General features: G+C 36.5%; 1 protein-coding gene across 1 annotated transcript; it reads right to left on the bottom strand.

The window, feature by feature from the left end:
- Positions 1 to 596: 596 nt before the first annotated feature.
- On the bottom strand, positions 597 to 10884 carry LOC134755908 (G2/mitotic-specific cyclin-B2). Its single transcript, XM_063692588.1, has 7 exons — positions 10643 to 10884; positions 10348 to 10559; positions 9880 to 10018; positions 6966 to 7313; positions 6255 to 6377; positions 2709 to 2929; positions 597 to 1567 (listed from the first exon to the last, which is right to left on the bottom strand). Exons 1-7 carry the CDS (start codon positions 10673 to 10675, stop codon positions 1177 to 1179), a joined length of 1467 nt encoding a protein of 488 aa, XP_063548658.1. The 5' UTR covers positions 10676 to 10884; the 3' UTR covers positions 597 to 1176.
- Between the last annotated feature and the right edge of the window lie 1503 nt (positions 10885 to 12387).

Raw genomic sequence — 12387 nt, 5'->3', positions numbered from 1 at the left:
ACCGGGCGGGCCCTGTAACACGAGTGAATAATTAATAGTTATTTGTTTAAAAAACAAGGGGCAAAGTTGTAAACAAATTTTGCCACCGAGTGAAACAAATAATTTCACCACACCAACACAAGGAAAATACTAAGATATCAAATAAAATCAAAGCAAATCGATTCAAAATGAATGTTATGAAATATTTATAACAACACAACAACATAAGGAAACAACTCAAAATTTGCATCAGATTCGTTTGCCCCACACGTGGATAAAATGCAACTTTCTCATCAGTTTTTGAACAATCAAGAGAGCCTTTGCCAGCTGGTGTGGTGAAAAATACATTGCGTCTAGGAGTAAACTTTAAAATGGACTAGTAAAGTTAACTGTACCTATGTAATGTCGCTGAACAAATGTTGGTCAGTTTGAGGAGTATAGTCTGCAGTTTAATTTATTGCTCCTGTTACAGAGTTTTTGCCTGAAGTTATAGGACCTAGGTCCTAGAGCCCACAGATTTTGTTCCTCGAGTGTGAAGCACTTGTTTTTGCCTGAAGTTATAGGACCTAGGTCCTAAGAATTTTGGAGAAGCCAATCAAATAATAAAATAAAAATACTTGTAAAACATATTTTATTTATTTTTAACAAATTACACCGTAATATAATCTAATCACAGGTCTATCAAAATTACATTTTCACTTTTAAAACACACTTACCATTAAAATGTAACATTTTGGTCCATAGTTATTAAATCCTACATTTATGATATCAATACATCTAAATACAAATAATTATAAATATATTACTAATTTAGAATATCACTTAGGTATTCTAAGCTAAGTAAGTTTACAAGTAAGTATGTGAATTTCGGCTGAGTTTACAGGAAACCTCGGAAACAAATTGAAAAAACTATCTATCAATCATCAATACAAGTATATTACAAAAGATAAATTATTCCAAAATAATCACATACCTAAAAGCGTTCTATAGAAATCGAATATCTAACATCTGTTGAAGCATGTCAGTGTTTTATATCCATGTCAATGAAAGTCTAAAAATAAAATTCCTAAACAAACGGGCAGGTACATAATCAAACCTTAACATATGTCAGTCCATTCATGATTGTTCCTCACACAATTACAACTAAGTCACATAGATTAATACAGATACCTAAAATATTCGTAATACTTATTACACCTATAGGTAGGTTGTCGATGGTATCTTTGCTAGTTCTTGGATGGCTTCTTCCTTCAGTTCCGGGAGCGCCGATACCTTAGCTAGTTTAGGGTCCAAGTATCTGTTGTATACAGACTTGTATCTGGAATCCTTCACATTGACGACGATTTTTGCGATTTTCCGAATAATAGGATCGAGGTGTTCCAGAGTATACTCGGAGTAGTAGATCATCGTGGGAGTCCAAACTGCTTCAAGGGTCTTTCTAGACAGCAAGTAGAGGGAAAGACATAGAGCGGCGGCGGCCAGCTCTGACGGGCGGTAGTGTGCCATGCTGTATTCTACCAGGCTGAGGTCTACAAAATACTTCGCTAAATGATGGTTCTTTGATGTCCCGTGAGCAGCTTTAACAAACCTGAAAATAAAAATAAATTCGTATAAAAAGCATGTCCATTATAATTTAGTTTACGTTCTATTTGGGTTATTTCTAACTAGTAATTATTTATGTACAGATTTTCTCTACCTTCATCGCATGTAAGTGTACATTCCGAAAAAGTTTTCAGATTTTTAACTTCTTAAGACGAAGTTACGATGAAAATTTGACAAAGCTGTAAAAATATTCGCGATCTCTTGAAGTTTGCAGCACAGACGATGCACGTCAGACAGATGAAACGTAAGATGGGGCGTTGGCGTTGCAGACACCGCGCTTCTTCAATACTTTCAAGCTTTCATGCAAAATGTATACACGAACCACGAGGTATGTATGTGTAAGTAATACGAGTATAATAGTAATACGAGGACTAGTGTTGCGATGTAAAGCTGTAACCGTGTATTTTCCGAACCCTACGAGCATGAATATAAGCATCAAATAGAATAGTCAATACTAACGTCTATGGTCTTCAGTGAGGCAAAAAAGTTTGCCATAAAATTTGGTAGTCACCAAGGTGCCCAAAAATATCTTAACATGCATTTTACAGGCATACATAGTCCAGGTACTCGTAAAAGAAGCTTTATTCAGATATTTGTGAACACCTTGACCTTGATCGGTCTTTAGGTCCTTTAGTTCAGTGCGATTGGTGAGCTGATTGACTGAGTGAAACGGAAAACAGATGGCTCGAAATGGTTCACAATGCGCTGGCGCAAGTGCGAACGAGTGAAAGAATGACATAACAGTCATAAGCCTTAGAAGTATAAAGGAAAATCAAGTATTTTTTCTAAAAATTTAATTTTCTTCTTATTGTGTCAAGGTGTTTAACGTTTAATCGTCATATATAGTGTCGTACCCCCTGCATACAAAGTTCTGTAAATTAGTATGAACGTGGGGTACCTTTTCTGTGCAGCTGACTGTACAAATAAATTGTATAAAGTTACTTAATATTAAAAAAACAATCTCTCTGTAGTGACCGAGCAGTGACAAGCCTACTGCACAAACTACGTAGATGCATAGCGGTTCCCTACGATGATTTTATACATTGTTATAAGCTTTAGGTGGTTATCGTCCGTTTCTTCAGTCTTGCTTGCTTGCTACAAAATTAGCTATAATTATGGGAATTTACCTTCTAAGGAAGCTGAGCGGTATGGGCCGAGCGAGACAGAAGCCCAGCTTGGACATAATGTCTCTCTCGCACCGGAACACGTCGGCCTTGCTGTACGCGTTGTCGGTCACATACACGAAGTCGCCCACCTCCGGCGCGTAGATCTCCTCGTATTTGGACGCCAGGAACATCGCTGTTACGCCGACTAGCTGCAACTGGTTGCGTTGGACGTTTGGTACCGCCTGAAATGAAGGAGGCTTGTGTTATGTGTACTCGGACAACGATATATATAATATATAAATACTTGAATACATAGAAAACACCCATGACTCAGGAACAAATATCTGTGCTTCTCACACAAATAAATGCCCTTACCGGGATTCGAACCCAGGACAATCGCCATCATCGGCTTCGCAGTATAAGTTTAGCTAGTTTTTTTTTTTATAGTTTCCTTATTGGAGGCATTCGAGGGCAAAACTCAATAATGGGAGAATATTAAGCTTTTAAGCGCCATAGTCTGATATATAAGACGTACAATATTCAGTTCATTTCGCCGCAGTCTGATGCCGGCGTTTCCCGTTTCCGTAGGAATGGTGAGCTGTAATCGATTATCGGTAAACAATTGATCAGTACAATTTTTTCCGATCTGTCGATTGATATCTTTGCGCGTAGTTTGACGCTCATTTATACTATTACAAAATTGGAGGCAAAAATATTTACAGCTATTAAAAACGAAAGCCCTACCTTAAGTTAGGCATGCCTACTTGACCCTGAATTTGTAACAGGAGCTGAATGGGAGTTTCATCTGTAGGCACCGAAAAAAAATCTAACTATGCCTAGCGCTAGTGTACACTGGCCATTAGGGCGGGTCATTTTTAGGGTTCCGTACCCAAAGGGAAAAACCGGACCCTAAGACTTCGCTGTCTGTCTGTCTGTCCGTCTGTCACCAGGCTGTCCCTCATGAACCGTGATAGCTAGTCGCTATAACAACAAATACTAAAAACAGAATAAAATAAATATTTAAGTGGGCTCCCATACAACAAACGTGTTTTTTTTTGCCGTTTTGTGCGCAATGGTATGGAACCCTTCGTGCGCGAATCCCACTCGCACTTGGCCGGTTTTTACTTACTTTTATTAGGGAGCACAGTTAAAAAAGGTGCCATTTGGTAATTAATTATTACACATATTTTTATTTTCTTTTTAGCTTGATTTTTACTGCCTCCGGATTTTAGTTGAACTTTTCGTTCAATGTATGGACATCGTGACAAAAAATTGTTTCTTTTAGAGTACTTTTTTTTTCAACTTGTTGGCTCTGAACCCTATACTCCGCAGACCATACAAAATGTAACAATATTTATATGAAATCTTTGGAATGGATCCGGAGGCAGAAAATGAATTCCGATTGCAAAATAATTTAAAATACTGTTTATTGGCATTATTACGCAACTTTTTATAGGCTTGCCCGAAGGATAATATACTTTTAGGGTTCCGTAGCCAAATGGCAAAAAACGGAACGGATAGAGGATAGTGTAGAGGGCATACTCGGCAGTCCCCACCAGTCATCGCCTGCGACCCGTGAGTCGTCGGTTTTTGGGCACACATCCAAGGGAATCGCCGGGTGGTTGCTACTACAGGCGATAGTGTGGATGCTTGCACGATGATATTGCCGACGATACTATCAATGATCATCGCCGATAGTGTAGAGGAGGCATTATGGCTAACGGGAAACACATTAGTGTGGCCCCAGTATGATAAATAAGACAAAACTTCGTGTAACTTCGTACCGGCAGCGACACGAGCACGCCCGATGAAAAATTCTAAGCGATTAAAAGGTTAATGGCCAGTATATGGAGAAAAAAACCGGCCAAGTGCGAGGCAGACTCGCGCACCGAGGGTTCCGTACTTTTATATTTTTTATTTTTATATTCGAGTTGATTGAATGAAAGGTAAATTGCGGTTTACGATTTATGACGTATAAAAAAAACTACTTACTAGATCTCGTTCAAACCAATTTTCGGTGGAAGTTTGCATGGTAATGTACATCATATATTTTTTTTTAGTTTTATTGTTCTCTTATTTTAGAAGTTACAGCCCCCCCTGTAACTTCTAAAATAAGAGAATGATAAAAATGATATATTAGAAACCTCAATATCATTTTTGAAGACCTATCCATAGATACCCCACACGCATGGGTTTGATGAAAAAACAATTTTTTGAGTTAGTTCTAAGTATGGGAAACCCCGAAAATTTATTGATTTTTTTTCTATTTTTGTGTGAAAATCTTAATGCGGTTCACAAAATACATCTACTTACCAAGTTTCAACAGTATAGTTCTCATAGTTTCGGAAAAAAGTGGCTGTGACATACGGACGGACAGACAGATAGACAGACATGACGAATCCATAAGGGTTCCGTTTTTTGCCATTTGGCTACGGAATCCTAAAAGTATATTATCCTTCGGGCACGGCTATAAAAAGTTGCGTAATAATGCCAATAAACAGTATTTTCAAAGATAGATATAACTATGGTATTTTAAATTATTTTGCAATAGTAATTCATTTTCTGCCTCCGGATCCATTCCAAAGCTTTCATATAAATATTGTTACATTTTGTATGGTCTGCGGAGTATATCTATGTAAGGGTTCAGAGCCAACAAGTTGAAAAAAAAAGTACTCTAAAAGAAACATTTTTTTTTTCACGATGTCCATACATTGAACGAAAAGTTCAACTAAAATCCGGAGGCAGTAAAAATCAAGCTAAAAAGAAAATAAAAATGTGTAATAATTAATTACCAAATGGCACCTTTTTTAACTGTGCTCCCTAATAAAAGTAAGTAAAAACCGGCCAAGTGCGAGTGGGACTCGCGCACGAAGGGTTCCGTACCATTGCGCACAAAACGGCAAAAAAAAACACGTTTGTTGTATGTATGGGAGCCCACTTAAATATTTATTTTATTCTGTTTTTAGTATTTGTTGTTATCGCGACTAGCTATCACGGTTCATGAGGTACAGCCTGGTGACAGACAGACAGAAAGACAAACAGACAGACAGCGAAGTCTTAGGGTCCGGTTTTTACCCTTTGGGTACGGAACCCTAAAAATGACCCGCCCTAATGGCCAGTGCACACTAGCGCTAGGCATAGATTTTTTTTCGGTGCCTACAGATGAAACTCCCATTCAGCTCCTGTTACAAATTCAGGGTCAAGTAGGCATGCCTAACTTAAGGTAGGGCTTTCGTTTTTAATAGCTGTAAATATTTTTGCCTCCAATTTTGTAATAGTATAAATGAGCGTCAAACTACGCGCAAAGATATCAATCGACAGATCGGAAAAAAATGTACTGATCAATTGTTTACCGATAATCGATTACAGCTCACCATTCCTACCAGTTGTCTTCATAATTTGAACATTGATTGGCACAAAAAATGCAAGTCCAAAAAACTCAACAAAACTACTGTATTTTGATATGTTGATAATTAAAATAAGTACTTTATACTTTCGCATCAACTTTATCTTTTCACTATGGCCGTTAGCAATTAATGAAAGAAGAAACAGGAATATTTTTTTTACCTGTAAATATCTATCAATAATTCCAACAGTTAAATGGAATGTTTCCAAAACTAAGGAGAACTGGCGCTGCACTTCCACCAGCCAGTCAATGAGTGTGGCCCTCATCTTTCCAGTGATCACAGACTGGAAAAAAACGTATAAATTAAAAAAATAAAGGAAATATTCCACTAACTACTAAAGTACTAACTATAAATGTACCTTGTACAGTCGCCATTAGATGTATCGGGGCGATTTTGTATATGTGTGTATGTATTTTTAAGAAATCATAAATTAATTAACAGCAAATGGCCTGTGCTACAAACTAGATAAAATAAATATAATTAACTTACTTTGATGAAAAATGGTAACTAGGTCACAAATATTCAAATTCCTAAACTGCTCTAAATACATTTTATGCAATAACTATAATGCAAGGTGCTTACAAACATCTGAACACGCCTCTATTGACAAGGTTTTAGAGTGCCTGCTCAGATATTTTTGAGCACCCCGGCCGCTCTGATATATCTGATGGCAACTGTTCATATTTCACTAGTTATCCATTTCAAGATTACCCACATGTTGTCTAGCACAAATTTATACAATCAATCTTTTATTTTGTGACGAAAAAGCCTAGCAAATAATAATATACATGAGGCAATTATTACCTTTATTCTAGATTTTAGCTAAAAGAAAAACTTAATATTCTATGTCTAGTTTCTAAGCTACACCTACCTGTTTTCTCAAATGATCAGGCTCAATAGCATACTTTAGCTCCATCTCAGTTAAGTAATGGTAAATGTCCTTAATATAGCATGTCATAAGCAAAGGACTATTATTGTCGCCGGCATCAATATCTTCTACATCCGGGGGCAACTGAGGATGTTGCTTTTCAAGTCGCGAGTCCTGTTTTACGGGCTCAGCTAACTTCAGTTTTCCCAAGGATTCTGTGGGCTCTTTTAATACTGGTTTAGCATCTTCTTTTACAGCTGATAATTTTGACGGCTTCTTAGAGTCCTGTTTTCTTGGCTTCAATATGTTTTCATCATTGGTCTTATTTTGTTGAGTCTCCTTGAGGACCGCCTGGATGATAAATTTTGAAAACAATTTGATATAACATAAGATGAAAAAGTTTTATAAAATGTACTGTAAGAATAATACTGAATTTAATAAAAAATCAGGACTTGCAAATTTTTTACAAAAGCCTAGTGTAAATACATACAGACTTGTATACTGTATGGAGTAGCTGAGAAACTGAGATACGAGTTTGGCTACCAGTTTGGCCTAGACCATATTACCCTTGGTTTAAATCCCAATAAAAACATCTGTGTAATAAGAATGAGCATTAACATTGAATTGCTTAGTACACCCATCACAAGCCAGATTGAACTTACAGTGGGACTTATTTGTTAAAGAATGTCCGCCGGATGATATTGGCCTGTCAGTTGTTCGGAACTGTAAAATGACTGTTCTAACTGACAGGCAAATATCGTCCGGCGGACTGATAATCAGTGGGACCCTTTACAGTTTACACAATAGGTACATTATATGATGTGCAATCAAAGAGAGCTTTTAAAGAACTTGCTACTTGCAAAAATTGGATACATCTTTGAATGATGAAAAGGGAGAAACTAGGGATAGAGATGATATAGTGAAACATGCCACAATTTTCTATGCTGGACTTTACAAAAAACCATTACAGGAGGAAGAAATTAACTATAACTGTAATAAAGAAAATACTTCAGAAACAATCCCAGAGCAAATAACTATAAATGAGATCCTAAAACATATAAAAAAAATTAAAACCTGAGAAAAGCCCAGGAGCAGACAGCATCTCGAATGAAGCCCTAAAAATAGGTGTTCCAATTTTAATCACATATCTAGTAAAACTGTTCAACCTAGTTTTGAAAAACAAGGAAGTACCAAACCAGTGGTGTGAATCCAACATAACACAACTCTACAAGAAAGGGAACCCGCTTGACATCAGCAACTACAGACCTATATAAGCCTACTATCAACAATATATAAACTCTATCAATAATTCTGAGTAGAATAGCTCCAAACATCGACAGAAATCAACCGGTTGAACAGGCAGGATTCAGATCACACTATTCTACAACCGACCACATCCACACCATGGAACAGGTTATTGAAAAATATAAAGAATTTAATAGGCCACTATATATAGCTTTTGTGGACTACTCAGCTTTCGATAGTATAACACAGTCATCCATATTGCTGCCCTAAACAACAATAATATCAACAACACATATATAAACATAATAAAGAATGTTTATTCAAAAAGCACAAGCAGAGTTAAACTAGAAAGGCAAGGCGAACCATTCACAATTGAGAGAGGAGTGAGACAAGGCGACCCACTCTCTCCAAAACTATTTATAGCGGTCCTGGAGGACATTTTCAAGAAAATGGACTGGAATCGAAAAGGAATATGGATATCAAACAAAAAAACTAACGCATTTGAGATTTGCTGATGACATAGCCATCTTTAGGGAATCAGCAAAAGACATGGAAAAAATGCTACAAGAACTGGACTTTGAAAGCAAAAAAATCAGCCTGCACATGAATGCATCTAAAACTAAAATCTTGTCAAACTACAACAAGACTACTATCTAAATAGAGGAAAAACCCATAGATTATGTGGAAGACTGTATATCTGGGAAAATTAGTATCTTTCGCAACAACCAGTAATGAAAATGAAATTGATAGAAGAATAAACACAACCTGGAAGAAATACTGAGCACAAAAAGAAATTCTCAAAGGCAATTACAATATATTTATCAGTACGGTTTTTACTCAGTATTATTTTTAGTCGCTTTTGGCGACATGTTTCGGATTCTTTGGGAATCCATCCTCAGGCACGAGTGTCCGCGGCGGTTGTACGTCGTGCACTGAGGATGGATTCCCAAAGAATCCGAAACATGTCGCCAAAAGCGACTAAAAATAATAGTGAGTAAAAACCGTACTGATAAATATTTTGAAATATGTCTCACGATAGTTTAAGTGCGGCAATTACAATCTTAACATGAAAAAGATCATAATGGACTCCTGCATTCTTCCAAGTTTGACATATGCATGCCAAACATGGGTTTACACGGAAAGAGCAAAGAACAAAATTCTATCTTGCCAGCATGCAATGGAAAGAAGTATTTTAAATTTAAGAAGAATACAAAATACAAGAAATATAGACATCCGCAAGAGAACAAAGATAACAGATGCCCTGCAGTTTAGTCTGAAACAAAATTGGAGGTGGGCAGGTCATGTAGCAAGATATCAGGATCAAAGGTGGACAAATCTTGTAACAAAATGGCCAGGCCCAGCTGAAAAGAGAAGAGCGGGAAGGCAAAGAAAAAGATGGGCAGATGACATTGTACAGGCTGCGGGAAAAAAATGGATGGATGTTGCCACCGACAAAGAGAGGTGGAGACAGATGGAGGCTTATACCCTTGGGGACCACTAATGTGGGATAAAGCTAAATAATAATAATAATAATTATTATGTGCAATCTATGTTTAAAAATAAAGTAGTATTGTAGATCTCATTACAGGGGTGACATTGTCACTGCGCGTCGAAACCCCATTCTTTAAAAAAAAATCTATAAATTACAATGAAATTTAAAGGCAAAATTTACCTTAGTTCTGGCTATAGCTTTAGCAGCGAGCCCAGCGGTGCTTTCTTCTCGTCTCATTGGTGGCCTTGAAGAGGGCTGAATGATTGGCTTGGCGGCCGCCAAGCCTGTGTCAATCTTGGAACGCACATGGCTATAGTTGCTGCAATGCAAATAAAATGCATAAAGTCTGTGCAAAGTGCCATAGGCGCCATAGCAAATAAGAAAACAATACTAAATGTAAGTAACTAACATTATCTTAAGGAACAAGTAGGTATTATATTAAGAAAAATAGTACATGAAACCAGTAAAAATTAAAATATTTCACACAATAAAAAAAAATTGAATGCTCAAAAGATTCGAGTTATTGATGACCATATAACATATAAAAATATCACTTAAAACTAAATGTGAGGCATTCAATTACAACGAATTTAAAATCTGCAAATCATTAACGCGATTACAAATTTGAGGGTAGATCTGCTTTCTTACCTTTTAATTGTGGCCCGATTTAAAGTAGCTTTCTTCTCATATTCTGCAGTTACTACTGCCACTTTCCCAATTGCAATGTCCCGCTGAGCTTGTGCATTGGTGTTAAGATCACCCAAGGCTCCGCGAGCAGACAACCCTTGTCTTTTGATAGGGAGAATCGCATTGCTTTTTCCTTTCAAGACATTCGCGTTTTCTTGATCATGAAGATTGACCTGTTGCAAGAAATAAGATTAAATTGTTTGACAATAATGTATATAACACCATATTAATAAACACGTCGTCAACCATGGCTTACCAATCGTTGCTGCCTCCTCACTTGGATCTCCATTTTTTTCTAGAATTTGACCGAATTAACTTTATATTTTCTTAAAATGATTGAGAATATTGCAGTGCACGTAAATAACGTTGAAAAGCTACAGATGCAAACCTCAATCAGTTGCGAGACATCATTGCAACACAAAATTTCTTACGCACTTGGAAATGTAGCCTCTCTTGCTTGACGGCCGACTTAAAATTAACGGAAAAGATTTGATTTCGACAACCCAGCTGTGATGCAACTCGCTGATTGGTCATTGAGAGTTACGTTATAAACAATACAAAAGCTCTTTATAACAATATTAAGTTTATTGTAACAAATATTATTACACTTAAAAAATCAAAATGTTTGTAATTTATTACAAGCAATTATGTATTATTATATGCATACTTTATAATTACAAATTTTAAAAACCTCTCAGTTGACTAAATGGTCAGAGACAATGATCAGCTGTTTTTAGATGGTCTCTGACTAGAAAGCATTTTTCAAGCATTTCAGAATTTTTATTCTAAATACCCAAATAAATTAAATCTAATATTTCCGAAAAGTAATATTTATTAACAACGTTTTATACATTAATCATATCTGAAGTCTATTTTTCAATATAACTACAAATACAAACAAAATTAAATACAAATTGTATAAATGTCTATGGAAATTAGTGTTGCTATAGTTTTTAATTAATCTGCATTTTCAATGTTTTTAAGTAAACATTTATTACATATTATTTTTGAATGGCTATCGAAATTCGAAACACTACACATGCGTACAAATTAAGTTTAACGCCATATTAGAATTATAAACTATAACGTAAGCGTTGAGCAAAAAGCAGGCATCATTTTTAATTTATATAAATTGTATTTATTAGAGATGCAACGGATAGTTGTTTGGCCGTATACCGGATACCGGATGTTCGGCCTAAATGGCACATTTCGGTTTTTCAGGTGCGCATCGTGAAGGTTTTGACCTGTTTCGTAGTAAACGTTCGCGCGGATTCATTTCAGGTTCGAAATGAGTCGAATGTTAACATTGTTTTAAAATAATAAACTAGTACGATTATGACCGTGACTGTTTCTTAAATCCATTTTGTTTACTCCGAAATCAAGCAGTATCCGGTATCCGGCCGGATAGTAGGTCACTATCCGGTAACCGGCCGGCTAGTATGTCACTATCCGGTATCCAGCGGGATATTAAAATAATGGCCGATAGGTCGGATAGTAACCGAATATCCGGTGCATCTCTAGTATAGTATTTATTAAGCGCTCTTGGGCCTAGTTCGGCCAAATTACTGAAATTATCAATACAATACAATACAACAATTTTTATTTGCAAAAAAAAGGGTAACGTTTATCTTCAATCGGTCCGTAATACTGACTTACATTACTCCAAGTTCCAATTCAAATATGTTTCTTCGCAAATGTAAGACGCGTTTTTTGTTAGTACCGCCCGGGAAGGTGTATGGCAGTGGGCTGCCGCTCGGCTCGCACGATAGTCGTGTCACGTGGCGCTCGCGCAAAATTGTAAATACGCAATGGCTTCGAAACCTAAATCGCGATCTAATCTGTATAAAAGATAATGTTCTGTTTACGGATATCTGAATAAACAGAAGAACAAGGAAGCAGAAAAAACATTTTTTTTTAATTCCTGACTATATTGACCGACATATTTTCAAAGGAATAAGTACTTCTAGGGATAAGTCCGCCTTTGTACATTGTATATATTTT

The sequence above is a fragment of the Cydia strobilella genome, chromosome 3 (assembly GCF_947568885.1).
Source record: "Cydia strobilella chromosome 3, ilCydStro3.1, whole genome shotgun sequence".
Taxonomy (NCBI): domain Eukaryota; kingdom Metazoa; phylum Arthropoda; class Insecta; order Lepidoptera; family Tortricidae; genus Cydia; species Cydia strobilella.
This window is presented reverse-complemented; position numbering and strand designations above follow the sequence as displayed.

Bases quoted from the DNA above. Each gene is read 5' to 3' on its own strand.
- LOC134755908 (XM_063692588.1), bottom strand. From the start codon at position 10,675: ATGGAGATCCAAGTGAGGAGGCAGCAACGATTG. The intron at 6,378-6,965 runs GTAGGTGTAGCT...GTTTTTTTCCAG, and splicing joins CTGATCATTTGAGAAAACAG to TCTGTGATCACTGGAAAGAT. The intron at 1,568-2,708 runs GTAAATTCCCAT...TTTTATTTTCAG, and splicing joins CCGCTCAGCTTCCTTAGAAG to GTTTGTTAAAGCTGCTCACG.